Source organism: Teleopsis dalmanni, chromosome 2 (genome assembly GCF_002237135.1).
Source record: "Teleopsis dalmanni isolate 2A chromosome 2, ASM223713v2, whole genome shotgun sequence".
Lineage (NCBI taxonomy): Eukaryota > Metazoa > Arthropoda > Insecta > Diptera > Diopsidae > Teleopsis > Teleopsis dalmanni.
In genome coordinates this window covers 38,204,679-38,223,504 of record NC_051847.1, presented here as the reverse complement: position 1 = coordinate 38,223,504, position 18,826 = coordinate 38,204,679, and the positions used below count along the sequence as shown (strand labels likewise).

The following is an 18,826-nucleotide window of genomic DNA, read 5'->3' as shown; positions in this document are numbered from 1 at the left end:
TTATAAAAATGCCAGAAACAAGAGTGGAACATAAGATGTTATAGAATAATATCAGAAGCAAAAGAAGAAAAGAAAGAAAAGAAGATGGAAAGACAGTGTCCAGAAGAAAATGTCTAGAGGAAATGAATATAAGAAACTAAAAAGAGAAAGAAGGAACAAAGAAGAATAGAAGGTTGTTGTAGAAGGTTATGTAAATAGCATAAGAAATATAATAGTTGTTTACGAATGAAGAAACACAAAATCCACAAAACTAGACATTTGAATAACATAAATTGAATGTACGTTGCTTCTGAGTCTTATTACGCGAGTCTATGGTTCAAATAGGGCACGGTTAAATTTCTGACACATTTTAAAAAAAATTCTAAAACCACCTCTTAGGAACGAGCATGGAAGATTGCAGTCACGTGCAGCGGATACAACCTTATTCCAGTAATCAAGATGGGGAGAGTAGTGCGAGAGGCTTAATATTTAGGTGAAACTAAATTCATCTAAGCCAGAAAGTAGATTGTCGAGAGGGATGGGGGAGTAATCGGAGTCCCAATCATGGAAATAAAAGGAGAGATATTGGGAGCTTTATGGCGCAAGGCCTGGACGAAGTCCAAGCGGAGAGTGCTAGGGGCGGAGAGTGGATGTTGTAAAATAATAAAACTGTATATAATAGATATTTCCAAAGAACAATGATGATGGATATTTGATGGTATGCGAAAAAGTTGTATTATATCTCAACAATTAAAATTTTCTTACTATTACCGAAACTTCTATTTAAAATAAAATAAATTTTTTTTAAAAGAAATTAAAGTCTAAATATCAAATATATACGAACGTGATGTATGCATGTTTTATTAACAGTTGTGTAATATTTACACAATAGCAGAAACGTTTATTAATAAATTAATATTTACTTTCACTTTCGGTAAACAAAGAAAACTTGCTTTATTCACATATCGGTTTAATCTGTCACTTCTTTTTTAAAATGCTATCTCAGTTGTCTAGCATGATTGCTGTTTTTATCTTGTCTACTCCATAGGATTTTCAACTCAACTCGTTGTCTTAAGTCACAATAATGTCTATAAAATTTTAAAACTATTTTGTTCAGTAATAAGGAATATTAAGTTTTAAATCAACTTTTATTAATAAAAATAACAAAAATTTTTACATTTACTTAATTTAATCAAAGTCTAATTTTCTGAATGAGCCTTCACAGCCAAATAATGTTGCAGAATCCACTGGACGCCCAGGTCGTAACTTCTCATTCGTACCATACTGTGCTTCATCCTCAAAATAGTCCTTATAGCTTAATAGCTTTCTTTCCCATGTTTCAATTACATCTTGTACTGTACCATTACTGCCACCATATTCTGCAGGTAAACATTCTTTGGGAATATATTTATAGAGAGTTTCATATTTTGAATGTATATGGAACTGTAATAAAGAAGTAAATAAAATTTTAAAATAAAAATTTATAGCATATTAATATTGTGTATTACCCTCTCCTTGATTTTGTCACTCATTAGACTCTTTGCAATGGATAGAAATTTTTCTGCACTTGAAGGAGCATTAACGAAATGAAATCCTTTAGGCCGATATGGCCATGCTTTATCACCTAATACAGCTAATTTTTTAACTAATACTGCATCGAATTGGAATATGTGGCCAGCACCGACTCCTTTGAGATCAATAATTTCCGTGAAACCCATAACCATAGCATTATCATCTTCACGGAACTGAATTTCACCCATCATAGTGCTTACTTTCACAACTTCATTTAATGAAAATTTATTGGAATCATACATGCCATAACGTGAAATGTGTATACGTGGTCCATCTTCAGTCAATGGTTTAGGTAATCGAAGTAAACAACTAATGTATAAGATAATTAGTATACGTATATACTTTAAAATGCTTATTTTAATTTTAAAACATTTACTACTTACCCTTGTCTCAATATTTCAATCTTTCTATCATCTACAAATCGATCCTTGTATAGTTCTGGTACTACACCACGCATTGCATAGAAACTATCTATTTTATGTTTTGCTTTTTCTATACTATATTTGCAACCACGTAAGAAAGCTACTAAAAATTGATCGTCAGTACGTCCTTTTATATAAGTTTGTTTTAACATCCATTCACGTAACATTTCAATATCTGAATCAATTCGTTCTGGTACCTCACCAAGTTCTTCTTGAGCTCTTTTAGCTAATTTATCATTAAGTGGTCGTATATTAGACATAGTTGATATTTTTGGTAGATTGACTAGTATAAAATTATATCTAGAAAAAAAATATTTATATTAGAATATAAAAAAATGTTATTGCAAATTTTGTTTCATATTATAAAATTAGTTCTGAAAGACTTTAAAAATTATTTGAACTATTGTAAATATAATTAGTTGTTTGAAATTAAAGTTAAATTTATTAATGGGCTTAATATTTCACCAAATTTAGAAAAAAAATTAGATTTAATGACAATAACAATAAGGTAAACAATATTTTACTAATAATATCAGAGTCCGTCGCTATACCACCGAGTAAAACTACAAAATTATCTATAGTATGTCTATTTAAAAGTAATTTTTTTTAAATGATAAACATCGTGTAGCAGTGCAAATTCACTAAAAACATAAAACATATTTCTATGTTCTACACAATATACATATAGTCAAATTTGATAAATTAGTCTCACTATGTAGAAAAGTATATAATCGAAAAGAATATGGTTTCGGGTTCCAAAGGAGCGGAACCATACGGTCATGTCAGATGTTTTGTACTACAAAGTGACTACAATTGAATAGAACACATTTAAGTTTTCAAAGTACTAAAATAATGACTTAAAATGTAGAAGAAAAGTATAATATGTAATAGATATAGAGTTTTAATAGCAAAAATGAAAAAACCAATCAATATATAGAAAAATTGTTGTAAGGTTCTTTTGAGAAATTTGAGTTGGTAAAGTCCATATATATTTTACTGAAAAATAGAGCGAAGTAATGTAGAATAATGACTTATTGACTTGTAGAAGAATATATCAGTCTACAAGTAGGCAGAAATTTAATTTACAAACTATTTTGTTTATTTACTATTTTGATTTTAGTCACTATGTACTCATGTCTATATATTTTTATTTGTTACATATATTATTGTCAAACATCAATGTGTAAATAAAACGAGAAAAATACTATCATGCTGACAGACTGACAAAGAGTTCTGTCATGCTGTCCTACAATAGAACCCTCAAGACAATCCAAGATCCGGTAGGCCTCTTACAACCTGGAGAAGAACAATCTGATATGAAACTAACAAATCATTTAACGAATTAAGATATTAAGCATACCTGGCGATTCTATGTAAATAGTCTATGTTCCTGATGGAATACGGCTTTAATAATATAGGTATAATATATATATAAAATATTATATTATTTTTGTTACAAAAATAAAAATAAAATAATTTTTAGCCAATCTCTTTTTTACACTTCAAGGTAAAAATTTAACATTTTTTTTTAAAACCTCATTTTTTTTTTATATAATTGCTTACATTTGATATAATATATTAGTTGATTAAAAGTAATTTCAGTAAATAAAATGGCACAGGTGTTATAATACACTTCACCAGTCCAATCTTGATTAAATCCAAAAAGAGATAAGCCGTTTATTTGAGTTTATTAAGTATGAATCATTCGTACTTAACTTAAAGAAAAAAATCACAAATAGTCATATTAATTTAGTTAATTAGTTCCATAAAAACCACCTTACAGTCTAACTTTTTCATAGAAACTATGTGAAAAGTCTTTTGGTATTGAATGTGATAAGCATACTCATAAAATGTATTTAATTTGAAAATAAAAAAAATACAACAACGATACACAAAACTGATAACAATCGGATTAAATGAACACAATACATTTAGTATTAATATTTTTTCTTGAACAATTAATCATCGAAACCATATATGAGACCTTGTCCAGAAGTTTTTTGCTTTATGAAAAGAAAGAACCTTTCTCAAAGTTAGGGTAGGCCAATATTTATATTTACATTTTCTAAGATACATATAAATACATATATGTATTCATATGTCTATATATATATATTTATAAACAATTTTATATTCAATAAACACTTGGTACCAGTTAATACTCATCTCTGAACACGTACTTCTTAATTTGTACCGCTCACGCTAGGTTTTCCACTAAATATATATTATAATTGCATAAATTGCATAAATAAAAATAACTTGTAAATATATATATATATATATATATACAATTTAATTTAGAAATATTATAGTAATTTCACAACCCGTTTTAGAACTTGCACCGACGATAGCAGGTGCGAAACTAAATAAATATTTGTCACTTTAGTAACAAATTCAGTTTAGTTACGAAAATATATAAAACAATATCAGTAACAAAATTTAAAAATATAGAATTTATTCATATCTACATAGCTAGCTATATATGAACAAATACCCGGTTATGATATCTTAGGTTCAGTACAAGTTTGTTTCAGTACGTAACTTTTATCTATCTATTATCAAATCGTTGTTGTAATTAGCATTTTTATTGTTGTTGCAATTGTAGTTAGTAAAAAAATATTTGTTGTCATGCTATCGTCATTATGAATAATCCATTCAAAAAATTCTGACTACACTTAATAAGAAATAGAGTTCGTAAGCGTATCTACCGCTAGAGACAAAAGGATAATGACCGAGATAGGTAAAAGTATGATTCAAGTTGAGTTTCTAATTATTTTGGTGAAAATTATGAAAATTAATAAATATGAATCAATAGGAAATATAGATTTTTTGAGAAACTCATTACAAAGTTGAGTTTTGAGAATTATAGAACGAATTATCTAAATATCCGCAAGCAACTGGGAGCGAGTACACAAGGCAAACTGACTGATTGTATTTAACATAGAAAATGTTAGCGCAATCCTTGCCGTCCGCAATCGAAGTTGTCGCATAGCCTCCACATGACACCCCTGGATAGTTATATGTTACCCGCTTGGAAATAAACTAATAGTGCGTACAGCGAGTCCTATCCCCAGGACTTTATATTTAGGTTTTGCACAGAATTTGGCACCCGTTATGTAAAATTAGTCGCTAGTGAATGACGTAAGGATACTTCGAAACTGGAACTTGAATGTTGATGATCCTCGCAAACGAACAAAGGCCAAAGAAGTAAGTAAGTATATATAAGGTTTCACTGTTAAAAATAAAAAATACTGTAAATTATAAATAATAATTATAAATAATAATTTATAATTTAATTATAACTTTAATTATAAATTTTACTAATATTGTAAAAAAAAATTCGAGTGTACATATTTGTCTGAATGGAGTATACAAAAGCTGAAAATAGTTTTATTATCTTGTTTAAGTACAATAGTACTAAAGAAAACAAATAATATTACCAGAAGAGGCTTTGAAATAGACATAAATAAAACCTAAATACCAACCTTGGTGTGTGGAATGTTCAAGGACCACAGATAAATTCACTATTGCGAAAATAATTGATTTATGGATTAATCACAATGACTATGAAGTTGTTAGAACTCTGTGATGTAGAATAGATAGAAAAAAAAAACAAACGATATTTTGTGTTTCAGCAAATCTGCAGTTCGTGTAGTAACTGGAGTGCTAACGGGGTACTATGTATTATGTCCATAAAATATAGCTGATGATTACTTTTTATCAAGTCCTTGAACTTTATTTTTGGAATAAGAGAAATTTAGCAAATATAAAATAGTCAATGATGAAGATATGTAAATAAAAGGAAGAAGAGTTAAAATAATTATATATTACAAAAATTAATTTTTTTAATTTATAGTACTGATTTTTCAAAAATATTGGTTGATCTGAGAAAATTATAGAAGATATGATAAGTGCTAGTTGGAATCAAAAAAAACTTCATTTTAATTATATTAAAATAAACACAAAAATTATCTTATGTTTTTATTTTAATTGTAGGATATATTGAATAAATAAAACAAAAGAAGACTTTTAAATAAAATACTAAAATAATTATTTTGAAAATTTTAGCTTCATATATATTATAATATTTTTTTTTCCCCACTTAAAAATTATTACGTTTACCACAAACGGAAAATTCGTCAACTGTTTTTCATTTGTAATCTCTTTTTGTGAACTGAAGTTTTCATTTCATAATTAAAGAAATTTTTGCCTTAAATATTAACTTAAATAAATTTTATAAATTGTAAATACTAAAAATAAATATTATAGAAATATTATATAAATATTATAAAATATGTAAACTGTTTTTCATTACTTTTTAGTTTGGATCTCGATGATCAATATTTTCTAATACAAAATTGTTTACGTCGGTGGGAGGCTTTTGGACAATTTCATAATTTAAAAAATTTTTATAATATTTAACGGACAAGGTGCATAATTATGAATTTATATAATCCTTCAATTCATTCAAACACATAAGCTCTCCTGGATACATGCCTTGGTGTGCTTACTTTATTATTGCACATATATTACACAAAGACTTTGCTGAACCTATTTAGCAGAGATTTCACTTTCAACTAAGTGTACTGGGTTAGATTAACAAGAGATCAATATACAGATATATACAATACTACACAGTTACTTGCCTTACGAAATGTATAAGATCGTTCTTAATTTATTACGCATAGTAGCCTGACTGAAACTGGTTTACTTTATTATTGCACATACATATATTACAGAGTATGTGAGTCTGCTTAACGTGTTTAGCAGAAACTTCATTTTCAACTAAGTGTACTGGGTTAGATTAACAAGAGAACAGATATATACAATACTACACAGTTACTTGCCAATAACGTATAAGATCGTTCTAAATATATCACGCATGCTAATCTGAGTGAAATTGACTTGTTGCACAATAATGCAGGTGTGAAAATATATGCAATCTTCAATTTATTAATTTAAAATAAGGTAAAACTACATTCTTAAATTAAAATAATGTTTGTTATTTAAATGTTATTAATGTTAAATAAAAAAGGTGCACAAAGTTGCCTTTTTTTTTAAAGTATCGATGTATACAAATATATGATGGATCGACTATCGGTGATTAATTGCATCATGGAAACGTAAGCGTACCTAAGTGGAATACTGTTCGGATAGCACAGTCGTATTGATTTTACGAATTTATCTTATCATTAAAATTGGTTATTTTTTATTTATATATTGTTTTTATTTTTTTAATATTTCGTATTTATGTGGCCAATATAAAAAAAATTAAATAACAAAAATAGGAGTGCATATGTTTAAATATAAATGGAAATATAAAATACGCAATGGTTAATTATTTGGCAAATAATTTAGTAATATGTTAAATAAATTTGTAACACTCAAATGTTCATTAAAATTTTTTTTTTTTAAATATAAATTTATACTATTGTGTATACTACACTGAGCATCAATTTCGGAGAGTTTGGAATTTGGCTATCTAATATTCTACACATATAATATTTATTTTTATGTCTAATCTATTTTAACCTTTCATTTGTATATTCACATTGTTATCATGTTTTAAATCGTTTATCATTGATAAAGAATATAATGAATATGTAATTTTTTATCTTTACAATGCATTAGTTGTTTTAGCTTTTATAACCTATAATATTATATATTGTATATGTAGAATGCTTAACAGGATTTGTTAATCAATGATAGATTTTTTTTGCTTATATCATAAGACAAACTTATTCAAACATAATTTTCATATTGTTATGATAAGAAATGATGTTTGAAACTTAATAGATAAAATACTATACATCATAGTTTCGTTTTTATAGATAAGTTAAAAACAAAAATTTATAAGATGATGACTAAAAGTGCAAATTGCCAGCACTTTTATTATACAGAAAGTTATTTAGTTTTATGCTATTATTATTTTATTATCTAAATGAAATTTATATTTTAATTTCAACAAAGATTAATAATTATAATCTAATATGGTTAATCTTTCTCGAAGTTAACTGCAAATGTTTAGATCTTTGAAATAAACAAAATAATGCAGTTTATAACTAGACTTAACTTATCACGTTAATAAAATTAAAATACCCTGACATATGCATATATTGATTGTTGCTTAATAAGCCACTTCAAATTACTTGTTATGCTATTATTGAACTTCATTTGATGACAGTTTATACATACTCATATATATAATACATCTACATTTGTTGTAATTAATATTATCAGTATTTCACATTTATAATAACCATTCAATAAAGTTTAAAGTTCTTATATGTAAATAAATAAGTGTTTAATAAAAATATTTTTGATTATGATTAACAAGTCATAATCTACTTGAGCCCGTTTCACACTTCACCGTCGCCAATAAGCTGAGGCAATAAGTTTTTTCAGATAAATGTAAATATTTTACAAAACATGATCTACGACAGCACTGTGACGATAAAAATCGAATCCGGCGCAAAAAATTGCTGGTGATTGTCTTTATCCGGTTGCCAGACAAAAATTGCTTTATTTTCCATACGCATTAAGTTTTGAGAAAATAAAATGAATAAAAATTTTAAAAGAATGTCATAAAAAATGCTTAAAAAGTATTATTTGAATAGTATTTTTAACAATTAATTATTTAATATTTAGCCAATTAATTATTTATTAATAAAAAAGTTATGTATTTAAAAGCAATATATAAATCAACTAACGACTTATTTTTATTAATTTGTACAGATTTTTAAATATTAAATAATAAATAAAAACTATTTATGATTTAATTAATTTATATGACTGCTTTGAAAACAAAAAATATTATTAAATATGCATTATATTTTTATTGTGTAGTAATAAAAAAACTTAGGTTTATTTTGTATTAAAATTAATTAAAAATGAACTGCAATCGAGAATAAAAATTCGTTAGAGGCGGATAAAAAGCATATAAATATGAAAGGGCATTGTGTGCAAAAAAACGGTACCGGTATAAACCGGCCGGTGAAGTGTGAAACCGGCCTAATATTAATTTTTAAAAAATTTTAAACAAGATAAATAAATAATGTAAACTTTTTAATTTTTTGACAATCTGCGTATTAAACACGAAGTTTATAACTGTTATATTCATTACCAAGCTAAGCATTTCTTGAAATTGAAACTAGATACATTGCAACTGTCTTTGTTTCAAGCAACAGTAGAAAGATTTTTGGTAAAATCGAAATTCAAATTAAAGTAATTTTTTTTAGTATGCCCTCTGTTATTGCTTACTAAGTACTTGAAGTTAGTAAGTCAGATCTTAAATTAAATACTTGAACTTACTCTACAAAGTAAAATATGAATTGTTAATGTGATTTTTGTTTTCTATTAATTGATTGACTAATAATCAACTGTATTTTTCAAATCAAAATTAAATCATTAATTAAAAAAACAATTAGAGATAAAATAACCTTGAGAGAAATGTTCGAGAATTAACCATTTTTCCAAATTGTACAATATGATACACTGCCTTTTCCTTTATTACAGTCCACATTTGATGCTTTCATAATTATGTCAACAGTGTGAATTCTCTACCACTAATTTATCGAAGTTGTTTCTACAAAACATAATTTATAATAATAAGTATATAAAATACACTTATGTAATATTTTTATAAATAATAAAAATACTAAATAATATCTTAAATATTTTACGATATGAAACTATTATAATTATTTCATAATATAGTGCAGTTTTTGGTTTACTTTCTTAATGGTTTAATTTTAATATATTATATGTTAAACCCAATTATTTATATACATATTTATATATTTCTTTATGCAGTAAAGTATTATTAAATTTTGATTTAGAGAAGGTAATGTATGATTTTTTTCGATATCTGTATGACTGCTATATTAACTTCCTTTGGTTGCGAAAGACAAATTAACTTATTTATTCTTTTAACATATTTTTACAGGTCATGTTACTTATAACTAAAAATTTTTTATTCAAGAAACACTGTTTTAAAATTCTATAACTTTATATAATGTTATGGAAAATTTCAGTAAAATATGATTATATATATATGTCATAAATTTTAAATATGTGACGAATTCAAATTTTTGCTGAAAACTGATTCGTAATAACAATATATAAGTGCAACATCTATTAAAGTGAGTTTGAATTTGACGTTAAGAATTTGACAACTAAACCATTTCTAAACAACTTTGGCGGCTGCAATTGGTGTAAAAACATTTTTATAGAATAAAATTATTATTATTGTTGCATTTAAACATGGAAGTTAGCATGGGAACCTTGGTTGAACAATGTAAGTAAATGTGTATATGCGTTTTGAGAAATTATTACACATTGCTAATAAAACTAAAAGAGCCGGTTTTGAAGTCAAATCTTAAAAATTACTAAATGCTTTACTAATTAATGCATTTACTAATTGAGTATATTAATTAAAGTAAAAAATGTGAAACAAATGACTGGCTAGTAATATACACTTTGCATATTGAATTCAAATATGTTTATTCGTTAAGCAATAATAACAGATAATGTGTTGAAAACAAAAATGTAAAAATGGTAAATACTGTGATATTAAAATTAATGTATTTTTTTTAGATGACACCGAACCAGTTGCTAAGGATTGTATTTCGAACTTTGAAGATTGCTGCGACGAATCATATTTACATGTTTATGAAATTGGAAGAAAATTATGGCAATCAAACGATTTAGATTCGCAACACTATTTAAAAGGTTGTCTCTGGTCACCAGATGGCAATTATTTGTTGGTTCCAGTTCATTTAGATGGTAAGTTACTTTATATACTTAAATCCAGTACTTTCATTCCCGATTTAATAATTTTTAATTTCAGGTATTCACATATTTGAGTTACCAGAAGATTTACGTGAAAATGATGTAGCAGTAATTGACAAAACAATGTCTAATCGTAATTTAACTTTACTTGAAAGTTCCTTTCAAGTAGCAGAAGGTGGGACTGTATATGATTTTACATGGTATCCGTATCAACAAAGTAACGATTATACATCATGTTGGTAAGTTTAAGTGAAACTTTTGCACTATTATTAATATTCTACCATGTATGCGCTACTTCTAACTCGAATTTCACAGCTCGGACAAGATTTCAAAATAGCACACAATACTTCAATAAATTCTCGATGACTTATAAATTCTTTGTTTCTATATTTATTTAGTAAGGCACCTAAATAAATGCTGTTATTTATTTTTCAGTTGGCTCAGCACGCGTCAAAACGAGCCTATACATATGTGGAATATTGGCAATGGAAGTTTACGCTGTAGTTATCGTGCTTACGATATGGTGGATGAACCTGATTGTGCTATTTCAGTACATTTTTCCAATGACGGAGAAAATATTTATGGTGGTTACAAAAAGTCGATTAAGATATTTGACACTTCACGGTAATATACAAAATTATTGTTTATATTAATAAATTTAAACCGTGAATATGCTTTTTATATTAGACCTGGTCGTGATTATTCAATTTTTCCTGTTAAACAGCCAGTTTCTTGCTTCGCAACAAATCCAAGAAATCATAATACGGTTACTGTTGGAAGCTGGCATAAACATGTTTATCATTATGATTTACGTCAACCTAAAATTGGACCGCTGTTTGTTTTAAATGGTCATAATGGTGGCATTACTTGGTTGCGTTATGACACAGAAGGTTATATGTTATTTAGTGGAGCACGTAAGGACGACAACATATTACAATATGACTTGCGTAATTATACTGAACCTTTGCATACTTATGAAAGAAAAGTGGCCACTAATCAAAGAATTTCTTTTGATTTAAATGAAAAAGAAACATGGCTTGTAGGTGGTGATTCTGACGGTATGGTTCACGTTTGGGATTATAAGAGTGGCGAAAAAAAATCTAGCTTTGAAATACATACAGATTGTTGCAACGGTTTAAGTTTGCATCCCAATGGATCACTTTTTGCATCAACGTCTGGTAAATTTCATATGTTTGAGGAAAGTACAGAAATATTTAGTGGTGGCAGAGAAATCGTATATGAGAATGGTTTAGTTATGGGATGGATTCAAAAACGAATGTTTGAAGAATATGGTACTTAATTTTTCATTTATTATTCTTTAGTTGTTTGTTTTTATACTTGAGTCTTAATATAGGAAAACAGTTTTAATAAATTGTATGTTAGATTGTTAATAATAATTCATTTGGGCAAAAAAAAATTATCTCAAAGGAATATCTTCAACCAATTTTACATGAATGAATGTCATAATTATTAAGGTACGTTAAGTGTATTTAAATTTTAAATAAATATAAATGAATATAAATATAAATACTTATGTAAATTAAATACATAAAAGTATATTATACTGTATAAAAATAAATAAAAATTTGTAAAAAAATTATAAAAACGTATAAAACTGTATAAAAATATATAAAAAATTGTGAAAATATATAAAAAATTTTAAAAATTTAGAAAAAAATTATATGAAAATTTACATATAAAAATATATGGAAATATAATAAAATATATGAAAAAATAATAAAATATATAAAAATCAATGCTAATATATAATAAATATACTCATTGCGCAGAGCAAAGAGCATAAAACAATTTTCGCAGGATTTCCAATAAGTTAATTTAATTGGATACATTATTTCTGATCCTCTAACGACTAATATATGTCACTTCTGCAAAATGAATGTTGAAACAACGTAGAACATTCTCTGTAAATGTTTAATATTGGCCAACTCCTGACCTAGCAATATTGGGAACGCACCCATTGTCCCACAAAACATAAGCAAGATAATGAAACCATGCAAGTTGCTCATTTAAATGGTCAAAACTGGGCAAACTGGCAACAGGTTTATTGTCATTATTCATTGCATAAAAACAACTTCGATTTACTATTTTAGATGCTTCATTTCTGAAGATCTTAGTCAATTCCAGGATCTTCCACTAAACAGCATTTTAAGCTTTGCCAAAGGTTCAAGGTGATTGTTATACCTTTGAGTTTCTTATATGGTAATACAATGGGTCAATATACCTAAGTGAATCCTTGGCATCACCGATATAATTTAACCTAATTTATTACTTTTCATGCATGAATTTTTAATCATCTCATTTATTGATCTCATATTTGTATAATTTTTGGAATAATCCAAAATGTATACACTCTTCTTCTTCATCAAAATAAAAGCTTTTATAACGATTATTTTGTTTTCGCGCTCGTTTTGCCAGCTGTTCGTAAGATAGGCATATGAAACTTACTATGACGCAATTTAGTTCGCATTTATCTGTCGGCGTGATTGTATCGTGCGAGTGTTTGCTTAATATTTTTTAACTTTTAATATATAAACTGATAAATGGCTTTGGTGAATTTAATAAAAAATCCACTTGCCTTACGAGCTCAAAGCAAACTATTGGCAGGAGCGATTAACAGTGTTGCTAACTTTGCTTCTCTTCCGCAACCAAATACAAATCCAGAAATTTTATATACTGGCGTAAGTTAAATCTTACATAAATTAATTATTCTGACATAATATAACAAAGCAGTGTATTTATTTATTAAATATGTTAATGTTTTTTATTAGAAGAAAATTTCAAATAAAATTCCATTAAATTTGCATTTAAAATTCTCTTCTCGTTTAATTTGACCTTGATTTGCTTTTTTGGTGTACTTATTGCCGGTGTATGGTTTTTTTTTTTTGCACGTAATTGCTCTATCCAAAGAAACGAGAAAGAAGAAAACAAGACAAAAACAAAACAGCCGGCCAAGCTTGCAGAAATTTGTTTTGATGTTTTTCTATTTGGAATATGCGTGTGTGTTTGTTTGTGTGTTGTTTTCAAATAAATTGAAAGATAATCAATGTTATCAGTTAAAGCTTTTGGAAAAAAAGATAGTTTTTTTTAATGCAAAACGTTAAAATTATTTATATATAATTTTATTTATTTATTATTTAAATAACTATTACAAATAACTTCTTTTATTAATTAATAATTTTATAATATTAATTCTAATAATATTTTTAATAATAATATTACAAAATTATTATTAAAAATAATTTATAATTAAAAAAAAAATTTTTTTAATCTATTGTTAATTTATTAATAAAATTAATAATATTTAGTTTAACTGGTTACAGCAATATATACATATGTATATATAATTATACTTAATAATTATACTTACGGCCGTGTGCGAGTTCGAGTAAATTGAGGGAAATAGTAAATTATGTAGTTATGGCAGCGGTTGTTAGTATTTACCAGAATTTCGAGATAAAAATTAGGTAAATTAGGTGTTACCATTGTAAAAATTGTATACAATTTTTTAATCCAAAAATAATTAATAAGTGCAATAAATAAATAAATAAATAAATATTTGCATACGTGCAATGCAAAAAATCTCTAGGAAATTTCAATTTATTTTACCTCAATTTACTCGAACTCGCGCACGGCCTTAAGTATTATGATATATAAAATATACTACAAAAAAGACTACTGATGATGGGTACTTGGAAAAACTCAAAACAGCTGTATGGTCAGTAAGAAATTCAATTAATTAAAATTAAAAATTTTATGTTAATTCATTACTATTAAAAAATATAAAAATTATTATAATTATGTATTACGGAAAGTTGAAAAAAAACATACGTTTTTATTACTCGACTGGCGACTATAAACACATATGTTTTGTTGGCAGTAACTATGAAACTTTTACGGGGGTAGTGAGTGCGACGGATGACTGGTTGGTCATATTAGACGAATAGTTTTAAGACACAGATAAGTTCACTTCTGGAATCAATATATCTATATAAGTAATATTTTGTTGAATGACTCTTGAATGACGCATTTTAAGTGCTCTGCGCATACCTAGAACCGAGTGCTTAGTATTTGTAGCAATTAAAGCACTAAATAACTACAAAGAAGCATATTTGTAAAAATAATAATACATGTATAATAAGTAGCAAATAAATAAAAACTAGTTATATTACTGTATGGAAAATTTATTTTAGATTATATTTTATGTAATATTAATAACATATTTATTTTGACACTAATAATGCTTATACGGATATTTGTTATATTGTTTGTGATACTATTAATGCTACTATCTCGCACTATTTTTGTTTCCTAGTTTTTGCCTCGTTGATTAGATAACAGCTCAGCTGTTTAATGTACACATATCTTTGATTTAAGTTGAGCATTGAACGTATGAGTTAGTGAAGTAAAGGTGTTAATTTCGCAAATATAAGTTTAGAATTGGTTTAGTATTAGAAGTGTTTTTTTTTAAATTATATTTAACTTATATATTATAAGCGAAATATAATATTATATATAATATGTGTGAATAATAAAATAATTAGATATTGTCAGAAAATATTTGGTCTTATAAAATTTTATAGTGTTCTATAATTTAAACATAGAAAGGTATTGATTAAATCTAAATTTCTTTTATAAACTATTCCAGTAAATTTATTGTAATTGTTTATATATTAAATTTATAAGCAAATATATTGTAGTCACCTTATATAAAATAATTAATCAAATACTCTGAAATAAACAGTTTACAATTAATTTTTATATGGCGCCAAACTTTATTATTTACTAAAATAGACTTTATTTTGAAGATAAGTTATTAATCGTTGTAGATATCTATCTTATCATTCTCATCTAATCATTTTTTGAATGGAAATTTATTGTCAGGTGCATATGTATTCGTATATATATTTATATTATAATATATATGTGTAGATATGATGTGGTGATAGCGTGTCTGAAGGCAAAACCACCTATATGAAATGTAAATTACTCTAATGGCTCACATTAAACCATCGTAAACATTTTTTATTGTTAAAGTATCGCCAATAATGTAAACAAACAATTTTGTTGTCTCATTATTTTGAAATATATGAAATATATTTATTTATATATTTATTATGGTAATATATGGTAGTATGTATAATTTGTTTTAGACAATTTTACAACTTTTATTGAGGAATAAATTTCGTTTGCGTTTTTATTCTCTATAGATTCGGTAAGCTATAATTACAACTATTAAATTTGAGGTTATTAGAATTAAATATAAAGTTATAGAAATATATGTATGAGTATATGTGAGTTTCTAAGACATCTACATTGCGTTTTTGATCACCATTTATTTATAATTTTTAGTGATGATTTTTAGTGGTTATACACGTTTTTAGCTTTACATATTTCCTCTACATTTAGATAAAATGAAATTGATCTTCCTTTTTTAGGCCGTAACGAAAAATAATATTAAAATAATTATACATTATTTATGTTTAGATATGAAGGCAGTATCTTTTTTTCAATACTTTGCATACAAGAATATATTATTTTTCAGATTTTCTTAAGTATTTGATAATAACTATATAGCCTTTGTTCCCTTTTCTTCAAGAATTGTTGATGCCACTAAAATAATAACTAATTCAATTTGATTCTGTTATAAATTTTATACACCTTTCATATTTCTATTTAGATTTCCTTTACAATTTTCTTTACCACAATTAAATTAAATAATCATAAAAATAACTCTTCAATCTTCACTTGTTTTTTTAAGATTTTCATTAATAATGAATGGCACAGAAGTAAGTCTGGGAAAACTTTTCCTAGCGTTAACCCAACTACTGCCCAAAATATTGCTGAAATTCAATGTGCTGGGAAAGAGGATATAGATATAGCGGTTCAAGCTGCACGTAATGCTTTCAAGTGAGTTCAAGATCATTACAAACATTAGTAAGTATTTCAATTTTCTTCTCATTTAATCATTTATCCCTTTTTATAGATTGGGTTCTCCATGGCGTCGTATGGATGCTTCAAGGCGCGGTGAGCTGATATATCGCTTGGCTGATCTAATGGAACGTGATCGTACGTATTTAGCAGTAAGTATAAATATATCAATGAAAAATGTAATGTTGAACTATATATTAACGTATTCTTTTATTTATATAAAGAGCTTGGAAACATTGGATAATGGCAAGCCATTTGCTATGTCATACAATGCTGACGTACCTATGTCTATTAAATCTTTACGCTATTATGCCGGTTGGGCCGATAAGAACCATGGACAAACAATACCTTTAGATGGTGATTATTTTGCTTATACACGCCATGAACCAGTTGGTGTTTGTGCTCAAATTATACCCTGGAATTTCCCTTTATTGATGATGGCTTGGAAATTAGGACCAGCACTAGCTACAGGCAATACAATCGTTTTAAAACCAGCTGAGCAAACAAGTTTAACTGCTTTATATATGGCACAACTTCTTAAGGAAGCAGGTTTCCCAGAAGGAGTTGTCAACGTTGTACCAGGTTTTGGTGATGCTGGTGCAGCTCTATCACAACACACCGATGTAGATAAAGTGGCATTTACTGGTTCAACTGATGTTGGTAAATTAATACAACAAGCTTCGGGTGCTACAAATTTGAAACGTGTTACACTGGAATTAGGTGGCAAAAGTCCAAATATTATTCTATCAGATAGTGATATGGACTATGCCGTAGAAACATCCCACTTTGGTCTTTTCTTCAATATGGGCCAATGTTGTTGTGCTGGTTCACGTACTTTTGTCGAGGATAAAATTTATGATGAATTCGTAGAGCGAAGTGCAGAACGTGCTAAAAAACGTACCATGGGTAATCCATTCGATGCAAATATTGAGCAAGGTCCACAAATCAATGCAGAACAAATGCACAAAATTCTTGGTTTAATAAAAACGGGTAAAGAACAAGGTGCTAAACTAGTTGCTGGCGGCAATCGACCAGAAAGTTTACCTGGTTATTTTGTGGAACCTACAGTTTTTGCTGATGTCCAAGATGATATGACAATTGCACGTGAAGAAATTTTTGGACCAGTACAACAAATAATACGCTTCAAAAAATTGGACGAAGTGATTGAACGTGCTAATAAATCTGATTATGGATTGGCTGCTGCAGTTTTCACAAAGGATATTGATAAGGCAAATTACATTGTACAGGGATTGCGTGCCGGTACCGTATGGGTGAATGCATACAATGTTTTAAGTGCACAAGTACCTTTTGGTGGTTACAAGATGTCTGGACATGGACGTGAAAATGGCGAATATGCTTTAAAGAATTACACTGAAGTGAAGAGTGTTATTGTAAAATTAGCACAAAAGAATTCGTAATAAAATGTATGTTATTGGACTATAAAATTGAGTGTCAAATGTAATTTTTTAATAATTTTTAATATACAGTTTGCTATATAGACTTGGTGCTTTTTTTATTTTCTTTTGAATGAAATATTAAGGACTTTTATTTAGAAATATGAAACTGTTTAAAATAATTATTTTTATTATAAAATACCTTTAATACTTTCAATATAATCCTGTGCCATCATTAAATAAGCTATATGTTTGCATTTGTAGAACTAGAGAGAAAATAAAAACACTTATTTTTAATTGAATTGTTATATTACATATAAATATTTTGATTTATAAAAGAAATAACATTTCATATTAATCTACAATAAGTTTTCTGAAAGAGCCTTCTACACCAAAAATATTATCATAGTCAACAGATTTTTCAGAGCGTAAATTTTCATCGACGCCGTACTTTAAATCTTCTATTAAATAATCTCTATACTCTAAGAAGATTTTTACAGAATCAGCTATGATTTGTTCGATTGATCCATTTTCTCCACCATATTCTTTGGGTAAATATTTTTGTGGTATATGCTTGTAAAGTTCCTCCAGATTGTCACCATGTACATAAAGCTAAGGTACTTAAATAATTAAAATTTGATTCTTTTAAATTAATTTTATTTGACTTACTCTTTCCTGTTGTTTTACAGGCATCAAAGGTTTTAATATATTAAAAACGGA

General features: G+C 26.9%; 4 protein-coding genes across 4 annotated transcripts in view; 2 read left to right on the top strand and 2 right to left on the bottom strand.

The window, feature by feature from the left end:
* Positions 1-1,167: 1,167 nt before the first annotated feature.
* Positions 1,168-4,234, bottom strand: LOC119681790 (alpha-tocopherol transfer protein-like). Its single transcript, XM_038095078.1, has 4 exons — positions 4,154-4,234; positions 1,935-2,273; positions 1,488-1,860; positions 1,168-1,422 (listed from the first exon to the last, which is right to left on the bottom strand). Exons 2-4 carry the CDS (start codon positions 2,231-2,233, stop codon positions 1,168-1,170), a joined length of 927 nt encoding a protein of 308 aa, XP_037951006.1. The 5' UTR covers positions 2,234-2,273; positions 4,154-4,234.
* A 5,914-nt stretch (positions 4,235-10,148) lies between these two features.
* LOC119681144 (telomerase Cajal body protein 1 homolog) lies at positions 10,149-12,168 on the top strand. Its single transcript, XM_038094245.1, has 5 exons — positions 10,149-10,269; positions 10,569-10,757; positions 10,822-11,002; positions 11,199-11,387; positions 11,451-12,168. Exons 1-5 carry the CDS (start codon positions 10,236-10,238, stop codon positions 12,061-12,063), a joined length of 1,206 nt encoding a protein of 401 aa, XP_037950173.1. The 5' UTR covers positions 10,149-10,235; the 3' UTR covers positions 12,064-12,168.
* Positions 12,169-13,258: 1,090 nt separating this feature from the next.
* On the top strand, positions 13,259-18,212 carry LOC119681506 (aldehyde dehydrogenase, mitochondrial-like). The gene is made up of 4 exons (XM_038094719.1): positions 13,259-13,462; positions 16,543-16,691; positions 16,768-16,864; positions 16,937-18,212. The coding sequence occupies exons 1-4, from the start codon at positions 13,325-13,327 to the stop codon at positions 18,128-18,130; spliced, it is 1,578 nt and encodes a 525-aa protein (XP_037950647.1). The 5' UTR covers positions 13,259-13,324; the 3' UTR covers positions 18,131-18,212.
* A 248-nt stretch (positions 18,213-18,460) lies between these two features.
* LOC119674345 (alpha-tocopherol transfer protein-like) overlaps positions 18,461-18,826 on the bottom strand; it is a 1,118-nt gene continuing 752 nt past the window's right edge. Inside the window, exons 3-4 of the mRNA XM_038085481.1 lie at positions 18,776-18,826; positions 18,461-18,718 (exon numbers count right to left, since the gene is read on the bottom strand). Coding sequence (XP_037941409.1) covers positions 18,461-18,718; positions 18,776-18,826 — 309 coding nt within the window. The remainder of the gene's footprint in view (positions 18,719-18,775) is intronic.